The following is a 21,624-nucleotide window of genomic DNA, read 5'->3' on the forward strand; positions in this document are numbered from 1 at the left end:
ACTCGGCTCTCGAAAATGAGACAAAAAAGCCAAAATAGTTGGTGCTTCTGCTGGAGAAATGCAGGTTGGAGTCGGAGACCATGAAGGTTCCTGGGGCGGCTCATCCTGCACCAAGTCCGTTCGTGTCTCACTTTTTCCTCCTTTGCAGAGGACCGAGCCTTCCCAGGCCCCGACGCCTGGGTTCCTGCGAGGGCAGAACCGCTCACTTTAAACGTCTCCAAAGCCGGTACTTACGGCTTCCTTTGGGAGACAACGCCTTGTGGCGCAAGGAGAGGAGGGGACTGATCCGTGTCGCGTTGCTTGGAGGCCGCTGGTTTCTGAAACGCGCTATAGCGGGACCGCCGCGTGACAGCACAGGGCGTCGGATATAAATGTGCCTGGCTGGAAGCTCCGATGCATTCAGATTTTCTGTATTGGATATAGTTACAGCCTGATGCAGATAAAGCTTTAAAATCTATCGAAGGGCGCCCTGTTCTGCAAGTAAGCGGGGAGTTTTTTTAATTGCGGTTGAGATTTTTAACTAGGAAAGTGTAGAGCTACAGAGAAATGTGCTTTCTGCCCCTGGGAATGTTATTCTCTACCAGATGTGCTAAATCTTTAAAGATTAGTCCCAAAGCGGTGCAGATTCATCCACCCTTCAGTTCTTTCCTTCGACGTGCAATAGAAGTTCTCCCCTCAATAAGCTTAAATTGTCATAATTGAGTAACGGCGAAGGGAAGCCTGGGGCGAGGCTCCAGCCGGCAGCAAGAGGTTTATGTTTGTAAAGAATCTCCCTAAACCGGTGAGAGTAGGGCGGGGGTTTGGGTGTGGGGGGCGACGGAGCTGGGGTCGTTTCGAGAGCGAAGTACCAGGTGCTGTGCTGGGAAAGCGCCATACGTGCCGTTGGCTCTCGGGAGGGATCCGGGCTCGGAGCGCCGCGTCTCCGCCCGTGGAGCCGTTGTATCCGTGCAGCGAAACGTAGAGTTCGTGTGTACATGTCCTGTGGATTACTCCATCCAACTTCTTTATACTGTGGTTTAGGAAAAAAGGGATGAAAGGTCTCCATTTATAAATCTAATTTAAGAGCTGGTTTCTGCAACTGGAGTAGTGGAGTTGTCAGTATTTCCTTCAGAAATTGTACAGGCTTAAACTTGCTTTTAGAAATTGAGTTGAATTATACCATACAAAGGGCAATTTTTTAATTCAACAAAATCCGCTCTGGCTATTTGTCAAGAAAGAAGCGCAAGCGGTTCTCAGCTACCCTTGCTCGTGTATAATGTCATGAGCCTCCGTTTGAAAGGAAAAGATGAAGCGTGGCTCAATTTTGGATTTCTAAGACATTAAATATAGAGAAGATAAATAGGTAAAGCTTCTGTTCTTGCAGAGTAGATGACGAATATAAAAGTTCTGTGATAATATTTATGGGGCAAAATGTGGGGGGGTATAGGGCTTGCTTAAACAAAACTTTACTTGCTGGATCCTGAATATTCATGGCATGAGCATCGACACAGTCAGAAGGTAACTGTGTGTATAAATATACCGAATACACAACCACCGATCCGCGGTCAGCATTATACAGCGTAGTAATTAAATTATCGTATTGCAGCCAGCTATTAACTAATAAGTCAGTAGATGTTGGGGGTTTATTTTGGGGAGGAATTAGAACTCTTAGATACTCTTTCTTCTGACCTTAACGGAGCCCCCATCTGTGGAAGGATTCCTTGTGGAAGAAGTGGAAGTTAAACGTATCAGTTTAATCATGAAGGGAAAGTTTGATTTTAATAAAATTAAATACGGCTGCTTTTGGCAGCTTCTCTCACAGACTGGCAGCTAAAAACAACTTTATGTAGTTCACTGAGCTTGGGGAAAAAGTGTCAGATTTATGCATTTTCAGAGACAGTATAATACACTGTTCTTTGCAAGCTAAACTTTTTCTATTAAAATAATTTGTGGATTAGTTCACTGATATATGCAATCCTATATTCAGCTACAGCGTTGGTGGCACAGGAACTCTGGAAAAGTTGTCCCTGCGACATAAAAGTTTTATTTATTGTGTTTTTCTATAGGTAAAGTGGAAACCTGAAGTTGGCTTTAAGTGTTTGCAATCTGAGAAATGATGTGAAAAAGCAGCTCAACTAAGTGTACATTCTTTTCAATCTTTTCTTTTTTGTGTGAAGGCTTTTGTCTTTGTATCTTTGCATTATTTGTAAATGAAATGTAATAAAAGTTCAAATGTTTTTGTCTCTGGCTGCTTAGCTTTTTTCTTTGTTTCTTTTGTTGTTTGTTTGCTTGTTGACTGAGGGTTTTCAGTGTTGAAATATTGGTGTTTTCAGTGCTCACGTTTATAAAGAAACAGCAAAATCAGATTATTTTGGTTAGCTGGCTTCTGACAGCTCTGGAAAAGGGAACTCTCTGTTATTCTTCAAGAGGAAACTGCAACTGATCTAAAAGATGCAAAGCATTGTGAGAAGTCTCGAAATTTAAACTATCTCCCGAAGCATTCCCCGAGTTCTGACGTCTCGTGGTGACAGTGTGACGACCGTCTCTCCTCAAGTCAGAGCCTCGGTCACGTTTCTGGAGTGCTGCAGAACTTTCTGGGGTAAGGAGAGAGAGTCTGTCTGTCTGTCTGAGTTGCTGGATTTTTGAAAGAGAAAATGAGCGTGTAAATGTTCAGACTTGCCTGATTAGGTGGTCATACGTGCGTGCTTCAGCAACTGGGTGTAGCTTTTGCAGCAGTAAATCTTGGGCTAGGTTGGTCATCAAAGTAGAGTTAAGTAGAGCCAGTGATGAAAAAAGTTTTACGCTACTAAGGCAGCTGGGACAGAATGACTGACTCCCGCAACGCGGCAGTTATTTATTTCACAGAGCTTTTGAATGGAATTAATCTTTTTTTTATACTGTTTTATGCTTGTCTGTGGGAAAGGTTCATCTGCGATCAGTATTGTGACCCGAGGGACAGGGCTGCTGGGGACAAAGCTGTCGTTCTGGTTGAGTATTTGGTGTGAAGCGTAACGAAGTCGATCGGCAGCCAGGCTGCGTGCGTGCACCTGACTGTCTGGTGACCAAGCGAAAGGCTAGTTCATTTCTGGTCCCAGCTTGGAAACCCACCATCTCTGGCCATATCCACTTTGGAATCAGCTTCTTGGAAGCTACATAACATCCCTTCAGTACTTAAAGCCCTTCTGGGTAGGAGATACTGTACTCTGGACTGCCTCATCTGCATTTTTTCCTTTTGGGGAAAGAAAACTTAGTGTCACTTTTGATGGCAGTCTTAGAACGGCAAATGGAGATGTTCTCTAAGTGATCAGCAAGCGAACCATCTCTGAACGAGCCAGTTAGCAAAACTAGTGTTCTTTTGGCAGATCTCTGCTTATGCTGTTGCCTCTGGAATGTGAAATTCAAATGCGCGTAGCTGTGGAGACCCGCGCTCGGTAAAGTGCAGCTCTGGAGAGGGAAAGTTATGTTTGCACCTTGCTTGTTTGGTAACATTGAGCAGAAGCGGCACATGCAATGTATGGTATTTGTCATATGGCCTCATTCTAAAGCGGAACTTCCAACTAGCTTGCAAAACTGCACTGTTAAGTATTCGACAGGAACTGCCTTTCTGATGAAACCGTGAGCAAGTCTGAAACTATGGACAAGTTTCAGTATAATTAACATGAGCTGCTTACCGAAGCATCTTGTAAAGTTTGGCTTTTATTGTCTCTTCAGGCAGACTGGAATGCTGCTAGGTTACTGTTTACGTGGAAGAGACTGGGGATTACAGTAGTGCAAGATTTAAGACTTTCCAGGTTACCAACTCCAGAATCCCACTGCAAGTCTCTGCTGTTCCCAGCTCAACTGAGCACCCATGATACTAATGGCTTCAGTTTTCCCAGCTCCTTGGCTCTCTATTTGTGGGAGCCCTGGCACGGTGTCGTAAGGCAAATCAAGCGTAAAGCTTTCCGTAGTCATTCTAAAACTAACCGCTGCTTACAAGAACCAGGTAGGACAGCCCAAGTAGAGGGAGGTTCTTGAATGAAAAAGTGGCCCTGTGCATTTGTACTGCTAACAGAACTATTAATTCAGCTGGGAGCTCTCTAGCAGTACTATAGCTTTTGAGGGTTTCTCTGTTACACACCTGTATCAGAAAAGTTTCACAAGAGGAAAAAGCAACATGCACGTGACCAAGGAGAAGTCTCGTATTTATTATCCAACATTCCAGAACAAAGATACTCTCCTTAAAGTGCTTTTTTTAATCTTTTGTGAGCAACTTGTACATAGGCTGCTCTCTGTGTCCTTTTCAGACTAGTGCTGGGTTTACTTTGCAGTAGGTCTTGAAAAGGAACACAACATTCACAACTTGAAAGCCTTTGAGTAGGGAAAAGGTTCCTGGGAATCATTCACGCTAAACTTACTCGAACAATTCCAGCTACCGCAGGTAGCTTCTCAGCACATCTTTTTCCATGTAGCGTAGCGAACGAGTGTTTACAGTAGCACAGGCTTCTATTCACACTTGCTGTCTACACCTCTGCCGTTCCAATAGGCTTTTGTAGCATTTAAAGAAAGTTGCTGTTGTAGAAAAGATGCCAGATAATGCATTGACACTTGGTGCTGTGCGGAGTGCAGTGGTACGTTACTTACAGTTCTTTAGACAGTATACCAGAGCAAGAGTGGGGCAGCTGAGCACGTTTTCTAAAGCAAGTTTGGCTGGACAGACGTTTAAATCGGAGGTTAGTCTTGCTGAACTCTAAATGTTTCATAGTCTTCTGGAATGGTGTCTGAGGAGGATGAGATTAAAGCAAATATAGATTAGAAGTAGAACCAGAAATAAAAAATACAATAAGCTACTGCATGACATCCCCTTACAGTTGTCTGTGTAGGCTATCCAAGAACAAACTGACATCTGGAAAGCAAAATGGCAAAAAGAATCAGCAAAACTTAACTCACCATTGCAGCGATAACGCAGGTTTGACCAAATAATGTTCTCTTGGGAGAAGCAGAAGACTCCCAGGCGCCCTCCTCGCATGGTTGTATCAAGGACAACTCCAGTGTCTGCTACCACTTCAGGGCCTTCATAGAAACGAGCTCTAGAAGAGAATAAGCATATGTAGGACATGAACACCAGACTGATAAACCCTTGTGGAAACTGTTCCTCAGTCAGACACTCTCCTTCCTCTTTCCACAGTCCACCACAGGACTGCACTAGAGATGCTGCTTTTGTGTGTTAAACTTCCGCTCAGCCACGCAAAGGAAATTGCAAACGCTTTACCTGATGTATCCAACTTGAGGCCGATGTTGCAGGAACCAGCGGTAAGATGTCTTGTCCTTCCAGCCAGAATTGCGAGGGTCTTTCCACAGCAGTTTGACCTGGTCTGTGGTGTCTCCGGTGTGCCAGAGAGAATTGCGGAGATACTCACCTGGGCCTGTTTTAGACTTCACTGCCTAACACGGAGAAGAGACTGGTAAAATGTGTGGATAAAGCATTGACTGACTGTAGCTGCTTGCCCCACCGTATGTGTCCAAGCAGCGCAGCTAAGAAAAAGGCAAAAATCCACTACTGAATTCTTTTTTAATAGCTTCCTTACCTTTAATTGGATTCCAGGTTCTGCTACTGCTCGGAAGGGGTTTGCCTGCCAGTAAGTCTGTTCCATCTGCTTCCACATGACCACATAAAAGCTGGAACTGTCCTGGTAGCCAAATATGAAGCCAGCGTAATCATCATCTGTGGCAGTGTTGACATGGAATGTGCCCTCAAAGTCCACTCCATTGAATGCCGTGTAACCTGTAATTGGTAGATTACCTTTCTTTCTGTAATGTAGGTCCCTTTCGTTCTGTATGCACATTGGGTAAGTGGATTTTGCTAAGCCAAAGCTGAAGACTTTGCCTACTACAGAAAATATTTCCCCAGGGGGTGGCTGGAATCATTAAGTAGTGTCCAAAATAAATGTAAAAGCTGCACTGAGAAGTATGCAGTTAATGAGCGATGATTTTCCAATAGGACAAAAATAAGTGCCTCACCTACAGCCAGGCCAGGGTCGCTGTTCATGGTCTGGACGATTTCCATGCCCTGAGAGAGATGAATGTTGACTCATCAGTATAGTTCCAAACGTACTGATGTTACTCTTGTTATATGACCAGGGTAGAGGTACACCAGGGGTGAGACTCTAGGATTAGGACGTTGTTGAACAGTACCATTAAGCCTGCAGAGTCTTTGAATGAAAACCGCATCCAGTTTGGTACAGGTTTGTTCCCACCTGACTCACTAGCCTGTTCTGGAGCAGTCGCCTACCTGGTTGAGGACAATCCAGTTGGGGTCAATCTGTGCATCACCCTCAGGGTCCAATACAACCGTCTGGAAAGCCCTGAAGTCTGTTAGTGTCACTTCTGCGTTCTCTGGGCACACATCAATTCTGTCAATCACCATGTCTCTGTCGAAGTCATCTTCACAAAGGTTTCCCACACCATCACCTGAGAGCACGATAGAAGAAAAGGAGTAGCAAGCTTTCATTTAATTTCTCTTACCCCTTGCACCCAAGTTTACTCAGCTAGCTTTTGGCTAGCACAGTTTAAGGTAGCCATGTCTGTGCAAGGTTAAGAGGTGCTCAGAGCACTGGTACACTCTTCCTTTAAGTCAGTTGCAGAGAAACCCTGAGGCTTCTCCTGCTTGCAGGGATGCTGTGAACAGAAGAAACGCCTCAACTTGTAGACACCTCTGGAGGAGAGCTTTTCCCAAATGTGATCCTGATGTCAGGGTTACTAGAGACCTGAAAATGATGCAGGACTGTCTCAAGTCAGTGCTGAGATGATCTTGCTTCCTGTCCATCTCTAGAGGTGAGACTGATACGCATTGGCCACCCAAGCAGAGCTAACGTGCATCTGTTTCCCTTACCGTCTGAGTCTTCTTGGCCAGGGTTGGGGACAAGCCGACAGTTGTCAGGGCCTGGAGGTTTCTCATCTGGAATCCCATCGTCATCATCATCATCATCACATTCGTCTCCCAGCCCGTCGTTGTCTGTGTCCACCTGGGAGCTGTTGGGCACTGATGGGCAGTTATCCCGTGTATCTTGGTGGCCATCCCCATCACTGGTGGAGAAAATTACAGGTAAAGATTATCCACTGACATGTGCTTTTAAAATAAGTATGCAACACTTTTCTAGGAGCTGGGATCCTCAACAAGATCATCAGAAACGGGTGATTTTAGCCTTATAAAGTCTTCAGCTATTAGTTACACAAACAATAGATCAGAAAGCTAGGTTGTCATGGAGTTGCCAGCACATGCCTTCCCCACTCCCCATCCCCAAGATTTCATGCAACTCTAAGTTTAATTTTTGCAGCGAGCTCTCACCTGTCTTGGTTGGTGTCGCAGACATCTCCCACTAGATCGTGATCGGTGTCTTTCTAGTAAAATAAAGCAATAATCATTTAAACTTTCTGTAGATCAAGAGGAGGATTAGGCAATAAAGAGAACAAAGAGAGGTGTTAGCCTCAGGTCATTCTGATTGAAAACAAAGCTGACAACAGTGGGAGAGTTCCTTCTGCAGGATTTACAAGTTGCCCTGATGAATTCAAGCAGTGCTATTTCTAAACACATGAACAGGGTAGGAAAAGAGAAGTCCAAAGTGCAACGCTTCCTCTCTTACTCGTCTACACACCAGGACATTTGATCTCTAGGGGCTGTACTTTTGTAGGGCAGGAAGGCAGCTAAGATTTGCAAGCGGTCGTCTTGGTGAGTTACAAGGTAGGCACACCTTAGGCAGGTGACATAAGCACTGTCTTGAGTGAGAAAAATGAACCCATAAGACTGCGAAATGGGGAGTGCTTACTTACCTGGTCTGGGTTACTGACTGTTGGGCAGCTGTCACACACGTCTCCTACTCCATCACCATCACCATCTTTTTGATCAGGGTTAGGAACTCTTTTACAGTTGTCCATTGGGTTTTTGATCCCTGTAAAATGTGCAAAGTGGACCCATCAAGACAATGGGGCTATTAAGGTCTAGGCAGCAAGATCTCTTTTGGATGTAGGAGATGGCAAAAATCTAGCACACTTGAATTCATGTCATAAAGCAACAGTTTCAATTTTTGTGCACATTTTACACACTTTTAAGTTACATCCTAGCAGCCATGGAGGACAGAAGAGATCAGCAGCAACTGACCTTAAAACATACTCCAGACTGCATCGTGATGGAGGTCTGAGCATGCTATTGCCCCTGAGCCTGAGAGGAAATGTCCTTAACTGCATTCCTTAGAGAAAGTTAAAGAACTGAAGACCATGTCTCCAGCCTGGCATTGTATCTGTGCAGGAGTGAGCGGCCAACAGCATGAAGATGAAGCTGTCTGCGGTTTCCTAAACCATGACCAGAGTCTTTCTTTCATCTAAAGTAGACATCTATATAATTATAAAATAAGTCAAGGTTAATCTTGGCTACTTGACATGGAAGATTTAGACAGTGCCTTTTCAAGGCTCGAGACAGGACAGGAACAATCTAACTGGCAACCTATATGACTTCACTTCCCACCTCTCTGCATTTACCTACTACACCAGCGAATCGTGCCAGCAGGCAGCTACTTGGCAGGATGTAGCCAGACCCAAACAGCACTAGATGCACTGGAAATACACTGTAAATAAATGTGTCTGTCTCAGGCCAGCAGCAGTGTTTTCTGGCTTTTGAAAGCAGGCTTTGTGCAAATACAGCATCATTGGCACACACACTGTTTCTCGAGCCAGCCAGGTTTTTTTCCCCCCCAGAAGACAGCCCTGACACACACTGCCTTGAGCCAGTAGCTGCTGAGAACTTGGATATTCCCATACTTCTTTGTAAGTTTAAATTGCAGCACAAAGTAGGGTCCCTGGCTGGACTGAGATCAGTTTGCATGGTACATCTTTCTTAAGTCTGACACAGGTGTGACGTGATTGCGTACAGTAAGAGTGCTAATAAAAAATTGTTAGCACCATCCTGAAGATAGATCTTTAAACCCTGCAAGAGCTGAATTGTGAAGGATGCTGGCTTGACTGCTCATCTTGGCATCTGAAGAACTGAGCTGTGCTTCATCTCATCAGAAATTAGTTCTACTCCTGCAGAGCTCAAGCCTCTGGAGGCTGGTACCTGCTGTGAGGATCTCTAGCTGCATGCCGAATAGCTTTCTGGTTCTTAGCTCAGTATATATGCACCTCTCTGAAGACGCTCTCCAGCTGCTCTTACCATCGCCATCCATGTCATCGTCACACTCGTCTCCTCTCCCATCGCCATCAATATCCCGTTGATCGTTGTTCTTCACTTGGCGACAGTTGTCACAGGCATCACCAAAGTTATCCTTGTCTGCATTACGCTGGTCTGCGTTGCGTGTGTACACGCAGTTGTCCTGCGGGAGAGAGGGACTGGCTGAGGGGCAATGTTTGGCACTGAGCATGCAAAGAAAGACAAAAGATCTGAGGTATGTGACCAGCTGCTCTGAGAAGCCCATCAGCCTCTCTGTGGCCAGTCTTGGTTTCCTCTATTCAGCCTAGTCACGGCCTGTTCAGGGAATACCAGTAGCACCTGAAAATATCTCCAGTCAAAGCTTGCCCAAGTGAGAGAGATTCTCCCGAACTCTCAGGGGGACCGTGACTTGAAAAGTCCCTTCAGTGCCATGATATTCTCTCCTGTCTGCCCATTTTTAGAGTCTTCAGACCATCCAGATTAAAAGGATGCATTGCATGCTGTGCCAGGCAGGTTCTCTAAAGTCACATTAAAGGTGTAGGCAGTTGCTTTGCAGGACCTGTGGGTACATTTCGGTACGGCAGGGCTTAAGCATTAGAATTCAAACCTCAGTATTTAATATTCCATCTCCATCAGCATCATCGTCACAAGCATCTCCAATTCCATCCCTGTCTGCATCCTCCTGGCCAGAGTTGGGGACAGTCATGCAGTTATCCTGAAAGGAAAGCAACAAAGAACCTGCTAGCAAGCTGTGCGTGTCATTTAGTCTGAGTTCTGAAGGCTCGGCAGGGTCTCACCAGCACCCAAGATCTGCCCGCAAACCAGAATGCCCAGTTCAGGTTAGGCATTCCTCTGACATACTGTTTCCAGCTAAACATGAAACAACTCTATCTTACCTTGCGGCATTTTTTGTCTGAGCAGCGTTGCTTCTCATCAGGGACTCCATCAATGTCCGTATCCTTCCCACAGACATAGCCATTCCCTGCCCACCCCACAAGGCACTGGAAGACAGTAGATAAACAAAATGAGGCTGCTGGTGAGTCCCCTGATGGCCATATGCCCCCAAAATTAAAGGCTTTACATGAGAACCGCCACAAAACATAGCAAATCCAGGTACACAATGCTCTGCAGGAAAAATATTGTCTGGAAGAAACAGTTATGCTGTAAATAGCATTTTAAATAGCTCAGATACAAGTTCTCTGCTTGTTCCTGAGATTATAAAAACGGATGCAGAGGCAAAACTTCTTGGCTCCAGCAGCTTGCAGAACAATGCTTCTCCCTACTCAGCTGTGTGTAATACTCCATGACAAATTTGTAGCACTCCAGGCAAAAAACATCCCAACCAACCAACAGTGGATCTGAGGTGCCAGGAGCAGTCCACTTCTCCAGAGAGCACTGAAGAGGAACTGCAGCTCGGGTGTTAACGGAGAGCGGGTCTGTGTCGGGAAGGCACGCTCTCCAGGAGAGGGCAGTGGCAGACCCAGGAGAGCAGGCACAGTGCAAGGGAAACCGGAGTGAGCAGACCCCGATCGCAGGGAGGTTTGGACCTTACCACACAGGAGATGGACCCGTCGCGCTCCACGATGCACTGTGCTTTCTCGTGGCATGGACTAATTTCACCATTAGGGCAGCGTCGCACTGTCTGGCTCTTGCAGCCATTGACTTGATCCCCAACAAAGCCAGGTTTACAAGCCCCACACTTGTAGGATCCCTGCAAGAAAAAGCAATAGAGAATTAATTATAACGTGAGTCCTGGCAAACCTTTGCTGTAACCTTCCTCATCAGCTGGATTGCCACAGCAAACAGAGGCCCCAGAGCCTGGGGAAGAGAGATCCACATGAGGCTTTCTAGTAATATTTACCCGTGTATTGATGCAGATAGAATTTGGGACACAATTTCTGGCGGCGCCTGTCTCGCATTCATTGATGTCAGTACAAACCTGCCCAGGAAGAACAAAATAGACATTAACTTCACTCTTAAGCAGACACCACATCACATTACAGAAATAGGGCATCACTAGATGCAGAAGCAAAGCCCCTGACACACCTTACTAGGACCCACAGCTCAAAGTTTTCCTTCAGACAAGCTTGAGCCAGATCCCAGCAATACTCCTGACCCCAGGCAAGCCGTTCACCCTTTGAGAGTCACCAGAGATTTTAGCCTGGCAAAATAGCTTAGCTCTGAGCTGAGCTGTCAGAGTATCTCCTTACTGTAAAAGGATAGAAGAGAGTCAGTGGACCAAGAAGGTCAAAGTCCTATGACCAGCTAGCAGCTCTCTAAATAACACAAGCCACATGCCATTCCTGCTTTTGGTGATATACCCTTATAAACCTTACTAAGACTAGGTGGATTTTTTGGGGTTTTTTGACGTTAATCTGCCTACAGCTGTCAGGGAAGCAGTGGGGGCAGTAGCTGCATCAACTCTTCTGTGTCCCATTATGAAGGATTCCCCAGGCGGGCTTCACAGCCATAAAGGTTTCAGAGATACAACATTCTGTCCAGCATAAATTCAGCAGAGGCAAGGTCTTGGAGTGGAGGGTGCTTTGCTGTTGATGTGCTAGGACAACCTTGGCAAGTCTCTCCTCTCACTGCATCAGTCTTCCCACCAATACAGCACAGTCATCTTGCATTTCCCTCCCATTTCTTTGAAGGCTCCAAGACCTCTGAATTACAATTACAGAGGGGAAAGAGTTAATGGCTTCTGAAGGAGACAGAAAAGTTTCTGGGCCTTACCTGTTTGTTGGCCCTGGCATAAGCTAGTCCAACCCCTTCCACCATTTGCCCAGTGAAGCCAGGAGGGCACGGATCACAGCGGAAACCAGGGGTGGTGTTAATGCACTGGACCTTCGGGAAGCAGGGGTTTGCGTTGCACTGTAAACAAGAAAAGAGGTTGTGCAGAACTGTGAGGCAGGCTTGCTCAAGACCAGCTGTGAAGGCAGCTCTCAGAGCAGGCCTTGCTAGGTGAGATCCAGCTATTGTACTTTTATTTTTAAAGAATAAAACAAAAATGCACAGAAATTCCTGGCCTTCCTTGCAAGTGGAAAATGCAGCTTCCTCATTTCAGTTGTTCTCCCAAGTTCCAAGACAAGTAAAACAAATCAACTTTCAACTAATTCTTCTTAGGTGACATCATTTGCCCAGGCAAAGAGCTGGCTTCACTTCACACTTTCCTTCCTGGCAGTCCCTGAATCCAGAGAACTGGATAATTTCTTACATTGGTTTTGAAAGACAAGAATAATTGTTTGTTTACTACCCTGCAAAGCAATTGTCTTTCCAAAGTTTCTATTAATGCTTGCTTTATTTTCTCCAACACTTTATTATTTTCACTGAATTCTTATGCTTTGTACTGACAGATGCATTACATTAATACAGCAGTTTCCACGTTTTGGCGACTAACAGATTATCATCAGTCTCAAAATCTCTCATTGACCCTTTTAACTTCAGCGGGTTTTTAAACTGAAATGCTGTACAGGTGATACAGCTTTGCAAGACACAGTTGCTTGGTGGACTAATCAGCGAGCATAGGACTATGGTTTGAAAACCACAGAACTAAGGAATCTTATGGATGTGCAAAATTAATGGTTGATTAAAGATGTAATACACACAGAGAGTAAACTTGATGGAATGCTACACTTTCTGAAAAAATAATTAAACAGTATCTGCCTAGCAAGGTTGGATTTAAAGGCAGTAGTAAAGCAATACGAGTAGTGTGGTAAGATTTATTGTATAAAGGATTCTTTGGGAAGCATTTGATTCTGTTCCACACATAATAAATCTTATCTCTAACAACTCATCAGCCATTAGCTCAAAAGATTGTAAGACCAAAAGGGACTGTTCTGGTCTTCCAAACTCGCCTTCCTGTGTGGTACAAACCAAAAGATTTATTTTGTTTGAGCCTGTGTATCATTTAGAAAGAAATGCCTAGCTAGACTGGATATAAAACCAGCATGGAACAGAGCTTAAGGGAGAGTGAGATACAGACTTCCTTCCAGTGAAATGATGTTTCTGTTGAACTTCAGCTCCTAGGGGAATTGCAAGACTTTTCTTTATAACCAAAGGACAAACCTGCAACATTCCAAGAAAAGCAAGCCAGTTTTGTAACTTCCAGTCTGTCCTACTTGTTTTTTACCTCATTGATATCTGTGCACTGGGAACCATTGCCTGAATAACCTGGGGGACAGGGTCCGCAGCGGAAGCCGGTGCCAGTCTCAGTGCAGGCCACTCCAGGGAAGCAGGAGTTTGGGAGGCATCTGTTAAACTGTGTCACAGTGATGACAGGGCCTGTCGCCTCGGTGTGCATGCCTAGAGGACAAGAGGAATGTTAAGAACAGAGCTGTCACTGCCAGAGACTATCGTCAGGTGGTTCCATCGTCTCAGAAGAGATCAGTGTGCTTCACGCACAGGATGTTTCCTTGCATCCTTTCTGAGGGTTCAGCAGTTGTAGCTCTATTTTGTAAATGGAGAAAAATGAAGCCAGAAGCAGCAGCTTGACAGATTTCTGAGTCATAGCAGACAAAAAGTAAATTAAAAAAAACCAGAAATCCTAGCTCCCAGTCCAAAACACTTGTCATGCCACCCTCCTTGTTGGTGTAACACATGCTTTTGGAGTTCCACAGAGATCAGTTCTCTCCCTGGTTCCTCTGCAACTATGCCTCATTGGTGGTATAGACTCGGGCACCTAGCTAGAGCAGAACCGACACAGCACAGGCTTCAATCTGGGAAGCATTGTGGAGGGTTGTCAGCCAAAATCTCCGCTGTAAGAAGGCAGGCATGTTAAACAGGTCAGGTTGGTCTGTAGCAGGAATACACTCACATCAGGCTCATGTAAGGCTCTCATGCCGTAATGGCATGCATAACATGCTACCTGTTATCTCCACAGGGCTAGGAATTCTCACTTCAATCCTGGCAGATGAGAAATCAATGTGTTATTCGGATATTCATCAGTTAGGCTGGAATACAGCGTGCTCTATCTAAGCATGAAGTACCCTGTATGATGTGTAGGAAATTCTAACCCATATAAAATGCTACTGCAGTCCTATTCAGAAGCCTGCTGAACACATCAAGCCTGTCCCTACACCACTGCACACCAGCTTCCAGTTTTAGGCCACATGCCAGGTTTTTGTCCTTGTCCTCATGACCTGACCCATGGCACAAGAGAACTTGCAAAATTAATCTGTATGGAACGCAGAACTTCACTGAAGGCCAATTCAAGACTGTGAATAAACCTTCCCAGAAACTAGATTTGTCACAACTCTCCCACACCCACTACTCTAAGTGGCAGGGACACTTTTTGCCTGTGCTTAAAAGCCCAACATAAAAAACTCAAAACAAAACAAAACAAAAACAACACTCTACCACCACCAGCAGCAAAACCTTCATTAAAAACAAGGCCTCCTCTCTTCATGCTTCTCCTTCTGAAAAATAATGAGAGAAGCACACAACTGCCATGAGTCACGTTGTTCAATGCATGACTACAAGATGCTCGAATTCTGCAGTAAGGAGTGCAGGAGAAGAATGCATATAAAGCAGAATAGAAAGTAGGGAAGGCAGAAATCAAGTAACAGAGAGAAAGTTCAGGACAGTTTTATGAGCAAATTATTAAAACAATTGCTGTGGATGAATGCATTTCTGTACTGCAGGTCCCAAAAGCTTTGGCTAATCTTTTTTCCAGCAGAAGTACAATCTCTCCAAATGCAGAAATGGTTACTGCTCCACCCTTTGAGTGTACTGGCAAATAATAGAGCATCTCCAAGAACCATGCTTTCTGAAAGCCAGATATACTGGAAGTAAGTTCCAGTCTAGAAAAAAGCATTTCTTGGGGAGCAGAGGGCAAGATTTGTATGGGAAAATTTATGACCCTGTTTCCTGAATCCTCTGTAAACAATCTCTTTGCTTGGATGGTGGCAGCACTAGGATGGAAGGAATAGCGTAGCAATGCCTCTTGGGGGTGATGTTCTCTTCCACTTGCAGCTCAGGAGTAGCCAACTATATCCCACAGGATACCCAGTGTGCATTCCCAGGCAATTCCAACATTGGCCATGGGCAGGGTTATTAGGAGACGGGGTTGGGCAGCTTTCTGCCGCAGAATGCAGCTACCCTGAGAAGTACAGTGCGGTATGTCACAAAACCACTAACAAAGCTTATTTCAGAAACAGTGGAAGTTAGCGAATGCTCGGGTTTTGCTGGAAGGAAAGATGAGGTTTTTAAGGCTACTCCTGCAGCCCATGCTCAGGAAAGGGTTAATAGCTTCAGCTGCCATTGAACTGTGAGAACAGCATGGAATACTGGTCTATGTGTGCAGAATGTCAAGGGGGAAAAAAAGCATCACTAATATTGAGTATTACTCTGTGAGATTCAGGTTAATTGTGAAACAAACTATTTCCTTTGGGGAGATGGTCACAGGTGGCATTTTACTATCTGTTTGGACACAAAGGTATGAAAGACTTGGAGGAGGCAGTTGAACATAGGACTCAGCTCAGTAACTCACCACAAGCATCACACTCCATGACTGTATTCTTCAGGAATGTTATCTCCTTAATCTAGAAGAAAACAAGAACCACCACTTAGCCAAAGACTGACTTTTGCTCCCACAAAAACGAATAGCCCCACTGCCAGAAAAGAGTGTGTCTCTCTGAGACTGCACAGCTACTTACAAACAAATTAACTCTTACCCCAAAGTCTATGTTGCAGACTTTCTGGAAGCTGAGGTGGCTTGTATTCCCTGCTGTAAGCCACCCTCTCCTGTAGTCTTTCTACAGGCTAACCTGATACTACTGTTCTGTCACAGATGCGAGAAACACTTGACTTCAACACAGAGAAACAAGTGCCATAAAGAAAGAGGCATCTACTTTATTTGGGTCTTCTACTCTAGAAGATGCTGAACTAGAAGTCCTGGAGAGGTCTGCTTTATCTGCAGTCTGGGTACTGCATAGGTAAAGTCAGGAGGAGGTTCCCCTGTGAGCCATTTCTGCAGATACATGAATAATCTCTGACATTGCTTATGCCATTCTTTGGCCCTAATGCCCTTGCCATGAGGATATTTAGAATCTATTAATGAAAGCTCCTCCCTCCAGACCTCCTCTGATCTCCTCTAGGCTCCTATTCCTTCAAGCTTGCTTCAGTAAAGAGATAATCCGTAGCACTGGCAGTGCAACAATGCTGTTCCTTTGACGAAGGAATATGGGACAGCCACAAGTAAGCATGTCAGTCTCAAGCTAACATTTATGACTCTCTAGCATCTTAAACAGCAATCCTCATGGACTTCTTTCCTGCAAAAGCCTGACTGGCTATCTACAACTGATGCTCGGGACCACCCTTCCACACCCTGTGGACTTCATTTCCATGATTAAGTCATTTCACTTTGACAAAAGCTTCTATTCATGTCTCTCTGCCAGCTCCCAGGTCTAAGAGCAAGCTTTCATTCTATGTTGGATTGTCTCTTCCCTCCAACATGGCCTGGGGTCAAGTATTTTGAATAGTTAATGCAGAGACAGTTCTAACCCAAATCCCCAGAACATCTGCCATTAGAAGTGGGTGACAGAGAGCAGAGGGGAGAATTCACTGCTAATGAGTATCAGTGGTTCCTTTTCGCAAAGAATCCTTCAGCCCTTGGCTCAGGAGAATAGACCTGGCCTTTTATTGTTATGCCTTTTGCCATCCTTATTGCCAACATCCCAAGATGCTGAATCAAGGAAAAGCAAGTTTTAGAGAATCTCTGCACAGATGAAGGAATTATGAACTGCCACCTTGGCTCTCCAGTTGTATATGCAAGTTTGTCTTCTGAGGAAGAGTTTTCTTGAAAGCACTGTCGAGAAAAAGGCCATGGATAAAAAAAAAGTAGGTGGCAAAAGTGAGAGAAAGAACAAATAGAAAACCTGTATGGAGGAGCAGTGCTAAGCTGGAAGGGAACACTGGAAATCATTGCTCGAGGCTGCCAGGAACCATGTCTGACCTGATTCCTAGTAAACACTGGGTATTTATGCAGAAGCCTGAAATGTGAGAGTAACTCAATGTAACAGATGTTTTTGCAGATTAGAGGCCGCCCAGTTTGCACTGGCACAGAGACCTGTCTGCCATTCCAATTATCTGGCAGGCAGAGGCTGCTGCCCTCAGCTCCCAGAGTGAATAAAGGGAGAATGGAACCTTTTTCTATACTTAAAAGACAGTTGACCAGACAAACCACTATCTCCTCATTAAAATGGGAAAAGATCTAAGCACCCAAGAAGTTCCAAATTCCCTAAGAAACTACTGGAGCCAGAAAGGTTTAGGATTAAAACAAAAGGAAAGTGTGAATGCAGAGCTTGTTTAGACTCCATATGACTTCCCTTTCCCGGACCCTAATAGATGGCTGAAAGGTCTCTTCCATCTTCCAAGTTTGGACTCTCTACTGATTTCATGAGCCCACAAAACCAAGGAAAAAGTGACTTATTTTTCCAGTTAAATATATACCCACTGTGTGTGCGTGTCTTTTTTTAAGAGTTCATTCTCCATGTACGCTGTTTTTCAGCAGACATGGTTCTACGCAGCAGAATTTGGAATTCAAATGAATCCACTTTATCTCAGAAGTACAGATCTAATTGTGAGATCACCTCTTGATCCTGGTTTCCAGAGCAATAATTCTATTGCTCAATTCACCTACTACAAAAGAAGTCCCTTGCCCCAATTCCAGAACTCAGCATATGAGGCAGAGGATTCAGTGATCTCTCTTGTGCAACGTATAAGGAATTAGGTCCCTTTCTCACTTACCTGCTGTTTCAACAGGTCTCGAACTTCCATTAGCACACGGTTAGTTTCTCTCATCTCTTCCAGCATTTCTGGCCCAACTTCACCTCCTAAAAAACCTAAAGTGGTTAGGAAAAACACAGAAGAGCCATTAGCAGCACACACCAATTGATATTACTACCTTCAGCTTAATATTAAATATACAGACTCCTCCACACCAGTCTTTGCCAGTTCCTAACTAGAAGCTTGCTGGAAATAACAGAGACTTGCACATAGGGTAGAATTTGCCCTGGGCAGGCCAGACAGTGATAATCAACCATGGCTGTCAGGTAGGTAACAGTTACCCCTCAGCAAACAAACTGGCCTGGCAGCCTGGCAGTTGTGGTAGCTGTTAATCTGGCATGGTCTCTGCAGTTCACACATAGGAAGGCTATGCTGCCAAAAGAAGCAAATTAATAATTCAGTGCTGTGGAAGCTGCTATGAAGGGCATCACTAAAGTAAGGCTCTTTGCTGAGTCTATCCCAAACGTGCTGCCAAGCACTGAACGTGGAAAACTGTCACATCAGCCATTGCCTCGCCTGTTCTCAAGGTACAGATTTTTTTCTTGCTGGAGATGGGTTCTTGTTGAGTAGCGGAAATTTCAAATTGCCGTGTAGTGGCTTTGGGGCACATCTGCTCATCCATGTAACACTGCAAAATCCTGTTTAAGCTATGCTGAGCAGAGGATATAAATCATCCTACAAGGTCATCCAGAGCAGATTAACATGACTTTTCCCTCGCATCTGATAGATTCTAGCCTTGCTTAGTTCTTTGAGACATGCTAAAAATCTAGTCTATACTCCAGCTTCGCTCAAGAAGAATGAATGGAAGTAGCTCATTGTTTCTAGAATTATCTAAGTTTTAAAAAACTGGAACCGTTTAAAAACAATTGGACACAAAGTTCAACTCTGGTATTCTCCTGTCTGTCATAACAAAGTAAAACCTCATTTCTCTCGAGTTTTCTAGATTAATCAATCTCTAACAGAAGTCACACCTTGTGTACAATGTAAGCAAACCTTTATGAAGAGAGAAATAGCAGTATCTTCCACAAACAACACTGTGTGTTCAGGAGAAAAAATTAGCCGGATGTCCTGGTTTCAGCCAGGGTAGAGTTAATTTTCTTCATAGAAGCTAGCATGAGGCTATGTTTTGGATTTGGGATGAGAAAATGTTGATAAGGTGCTGATGTTTTGAGTTGTTGCTTCCCTGGAGATGGCTGAACACCTGCCTGCCCATGGGGAGTGGTGAACAAATTCCTTGCTTTGCTTTGCTTGCGTGCGCAGCTTTTGCTTTACTTATTAAACTGTCTTTATCTCAAACCATGAGTTTCCTCACTTCTACTCTTCCAATTCTCTCCCCCGTGCCACCGTGGGGGAGTGAGCGAGCGGCTGCGTGGTGCGTAGTTGCTGGCTGGGGCTAAACCACAACACCGGAGTTAGGGGTCTGCCTCCTTGAGCATGAAGAATTTGCCAGTGGCAAAGGCAGGATGTGAGCCCGTGCTACTGACTTAGTACAACAACTTCGGCATTCTCATGTGACAAATGAGCCTTAAAGCCTCGTGGGTCTTCCCCACACAGAACCAAGAGGACTTTATAAATATTTGTAACCTCGCCAGTACATTTTGGTTTGGGAACTAAATTCAAAGTACCACAGATGTGTCATTCTAAAGACAGAAAGACTGAATTAAAGTGACGTTTCTTGTTTTATTAAAACAAGGAGCTTGCACATAATTTCTAACTTCAAACAGAGGTTTTGAATAAGCTCTGCATAAAGGCTTCAGGCACCATCCGTTATTCCTGAGAAGAATTTTCCATCCCCAGTAGCAAGATGTGATTTAAAATAAAAGTTGGTTTTTTTTTTTAATACTCAAATTCACAATAATGATTCAACCACCCAGGAGTGATTTCCAAAGGAAATCTATGCACTTGCAGACATTTCCATTACTATGCATCCTTCTCCGTGGACTCATTCTGTCTCCACAAACACACACCTGAATCTCTGGTGCACAGTCTGAGTCTGCCGGATCTCACAGATCCCCTTGGAGTTGAACATTCCCCTAACAGGCTCTTCAGAGAAGGGGAACTTTTGTAATGAACTTAGCAAGGCCACGTTCCTAGAAGTCAGGGCTTCCCTGAGTTCTCTGTGCACAAGCAAAGAGGATATCCAAGGATACTGCTATAGGACATTCTGTATGATCTATTTTTTTAACTTAAGTCACATGCAAATGCAGATTAATGTAAAGTGTCTCTTGCAGGTCATTACAAAACACAACAAAATGTCCAGTTGCCCTAGAATAAATGTTTTTCTTCAAAAAACTTCACTACTCACGAGGGAAACTGGGGAAAAATCTAAGACTGAACATTTACACAGTTAAGCTTCAAGTTTCATATGAAACTACAAAATCCCTAAACATTGCTGTTGGCTTCAGCAGATGCAGTTGAAATGTTACCTTCTTTCTCATTCCCTTCTGCAAAACAGAATTTTCACAGGAGTCTAGAAAGCATACGAGTGCAGAACATATAGAGATAGAGATAATTAAAATTACTTACCTGCTCTTCTTTGCTGACCTGATGAAAAAGGAAAAGAGAGGCAGAGGAGAAAAACAAACGCTAGAGCTGAAATCATCTTTGAATCTCCAGGCAGTGTGGATGTATGGGCTTCTCTTGCAACGAATTTTTAACCTGCAGGTTTGCCTCTGCTCCCCATTAGTGTCTGTGGTTTGCTATTTATGAAGTTGCATTCCTTCCTCTGAAGTTCTTATGCTCTGATGCTGGACGAGGGGTGGACGTCATTTCTGGCTGCTAGTCCACAGAGAATGTTATAAAAGTAAACAATATGAGAAACTCATCAGGAGAGTAGTTTAATTTTTTTTTTAGACCAGCTTGCACCAAAATAGGTCAGAAAATTCCAGAATTAAATGGGTTCTTTTTGGATTGGGGTTTTTATTTCTTCTTCATGGACACAGGATAGACGGATGATTCATAGCCCTATCCCTCACAGATTTTCCTTCTAAAACTGCTCACAAGATCACAAAAGCTATGAGACATCTGGACTTCACTAGAGTTTCAAGAAAAGGCTCTTTAAACTCCCAAAAGACAGTCTCACCACTCACACTTGGGGCAGAATTATTGAATCATCTTCCAACTCCAAAGAGGAGCTATCACATCCTATTTTGGAGAGGGATCGGGCAAATATAGTAGCCGTTAGAGGCTGATGGTCTTATTACCCCCCACCCAGCCTTGTCTAAAGGAAGGATGCAGTGCAGAAGTGACGGCATGAAATGAAGGTAGATTTTGTTGTTTCTTGTCTGTGAAGGAATGAGTCTCAATCCAGCATTTTCCATCAGTCAGTCTCCATCCAGCACTTTCGATCAGAATACACAGAGTGGACTGAGAAATCCATCTAGAGCAGCCAAAGAAAATCTTAAAGCTACTACATCAAGGAAACTGCAAGTTAAACTGTGACCTGTAAAAAAGGTTAGTCTGAAGACCAGTGACATTCTTGATCACACTTTCTCACTGTTTGATTGTGAAATCTGTCAGAATGCTGATCATACAACACCCTTGGGGACACAGACAGGAAAGCCCCAGGAAACAGTACCTCAGTCTTTAAAGTATTATAGCAGGCAGGATCCTTGTGTATTTACATAAAGATTTTTTTTCTCATTTTGACCTCAGACCTCCCGTGTTCAGGAAAAAACTTC

General features: G+C 44.3%; 1 protein-coding gene across 2 annotated transcripts; it reads right to left on the reverse strand.

The window, feature by feature from the left end:
• Nucleotides 1–4,692: 4,692 nt before the first annotated feature.
• Nucleotides 4,693–20,546, reverse strand: COMP (cartilage oligomeric matrix protein; the record flags this gene model as incomplete). Of its 2 annotated transcripts, none has more annotated exons than XM_082011097.1 (19): nucleotides 4,693–4,739; nucleotides 4,909–5,048; nucleotides 5,231–5,403; nucleotides 5,547–5,743; nucleotides 5,980–6,028; nucleotides 6,251–6,429; nucleotides 6,851–7,044; nucleotides 7,307–7,359; nucleotides 7,789–7,907; nucleotides 9,164–9,323; nucleotides 9,768–9,875; nucleotides 10,057–10,161; nucleotides 10,713–10,871; nucleotides 11,022–11,099; nucleotides 11,894–12,031; nucleotides 13,290–13,462; nucleotides 15,648–15,699; nucleotides 17,906–17,991; nucleotides 20,471–20,546. In XM_082011097.1, 19 exons carry the CDS (start codon nucleotides 20,544–20,546, stop codon nucleotides 4,693–4,695), a joined length of 2,286 nt encoding a protein of 761 aa, XP_081867223.1. The 2 variants fall into 2 exon arrangements, with proteins under 2 accessions (XP_081867223.1, XP_081867222.1); XM_082011096.1 differs by having other exon boundaries at nucleotides 17,906–18,000.
• Nucleotides 20,547–21,624: the final 1,078 nt, after the last annotated feature.

Source organism: Phaethon aethereus (genome assembly GCF_964289735.1).
Source record: "Phaethon aethereus genome assembly, chromosome: 26".
Lineage (NCBI taxonomy): Eukaryota > Metazoa > Chordata > Aves > Phaethontiformes > Phaethontidae > Phaethon > Phaethon aethereus.